At 60.9% G+C, this 1182-nt stretch overlaps 1 protein-coding gene across 1 annotated transcript in view; it reads left to right on the top strand.

Moving 5' to 3' along the window:
* LOC104277057 (chromodomain-helicase-DNA-binding protein 6-like) overlaps positions 1-1182 on the top strand; it is a gene marked incomplete at both ends in the record, with an annotated part of 29063 nt that overhangs the window by 26951 nt on the left and 930 nt on the right. The window contains 1 exon segment of the mRNA XM_009873589.1: positions 894-997. Coding sequence (XP_009871891.1) covers positions 894-997 — 104 coding nt within the window.

Here is a 1182-nt window from a genome sequence, read left to right on the forward strand (position 1 = left end):
GGCTCACCACGGCTCCAGGCAAGTCAGACCCTGCAGTCAAATCCCCAGCTCTTGCTTGGGCAAAACTTCACTCTTAGACAGCAGCTCTGCCTGAGCAGGGACTGAACCGTGACAGCCCTGATGAGGCAGCTCTGAGGCTGCGGCACCAGCCTGGGGGTGGTGAGGACACTCGGGGACACCCTCCAGCCTGCAAGAAAGTGTCTCCATGTGCTGCCTGACAAGTTGTCCTTTAATCCAGAGTGGGAGCCTGCAGAGACTGTGCCCAGTTCCCAGGGCCAGGCCCTGGAGCAGAGCCTGCCCCATCGCTGTGGCCTGCAGTCCCTTCCCAGCTCTGAAGACAAGGGGGCCAACAGGGTCTGTTAATGGCCCTGAGGCTGCAGCCTGCCAGCCCCTGACCTGCCTGGGGAGACTCAGCTCAGTGCTTCAGAGAGAAGCTGAACTTCATTTCCTAGAGTATAGGCTGCTGCCTTCCCCAGTGCAGCTCCACCAGCACAAGTCTGCAGAGCGGATGTTGCCGCCCACCCCGAGACCTGCGGTTCTTTTGGAGATGGCTGGTGTCCCCCACGAGATGCTGTTGAGTTCAGATAGCATCTCCAGGCCTTGCATCCAGCTAGGATCTCCAGGCAACTTGGGTGGGAGGGGAGAAGGGCTGCGCAGCCTCCCCGTCTCTGGAGAAAAAAGGATGGGGAACGCAGTGGATTGCAGTGGAGCCAAGGCTCCAGCTCTCTGACTCCAGGGAGACGTTCACCCCACGCCATGGCAGGGTCTTGCATTCATGAGCTGTCCCCACGCCAGCGAGTGATGGCTCCCGTCTCCACCTGCCCAGCAGTGCCCAGTGCACTCCAGTGTCTGGCGAGGCTGGGACAGGGGCGTTCTTACCTTGTCTGCCACAGGGAGCTGGACGTGCTGCTGCCGGACATTGACTACGTGGAGATCCCAGTGGACTGGTGGAACGCCGAAGCTGATAAATCCCTTCTTATTGGTGTCTTCAAGCACGGTGTGTACCCAGCTTATCTCTTGGGTGCCGGATGTGAGAGAGGGACCCAAGTGGAACACGTGGCCAGAGCTCCAATACCTGGAGGGGGCATCATGTCAGTGCGAGGGGGCAGAGCCACGGCCATGCATCATAGCCCCGCAGGGCCCAGGCAGCTCCCCCAGGCACTGGCAGCCGTGGGGGCCGTC

This window comes from Apaloderma vittatum, unplaced genomic scaffold (assembly GCF_000703405.1).
Source record: "Apaloderma vittatum isolate BGI_N311 unplaced genomic scaffold, ASM70340v1 scaffold26987, whole genome shotgun sequence".
NCBI classification, from domain to species: Eukaryota; Metazoa; Chordata; class Aves; order Trogoniformes; family Trogonidae; genus Apaloderma; species Apaloderma vittatum.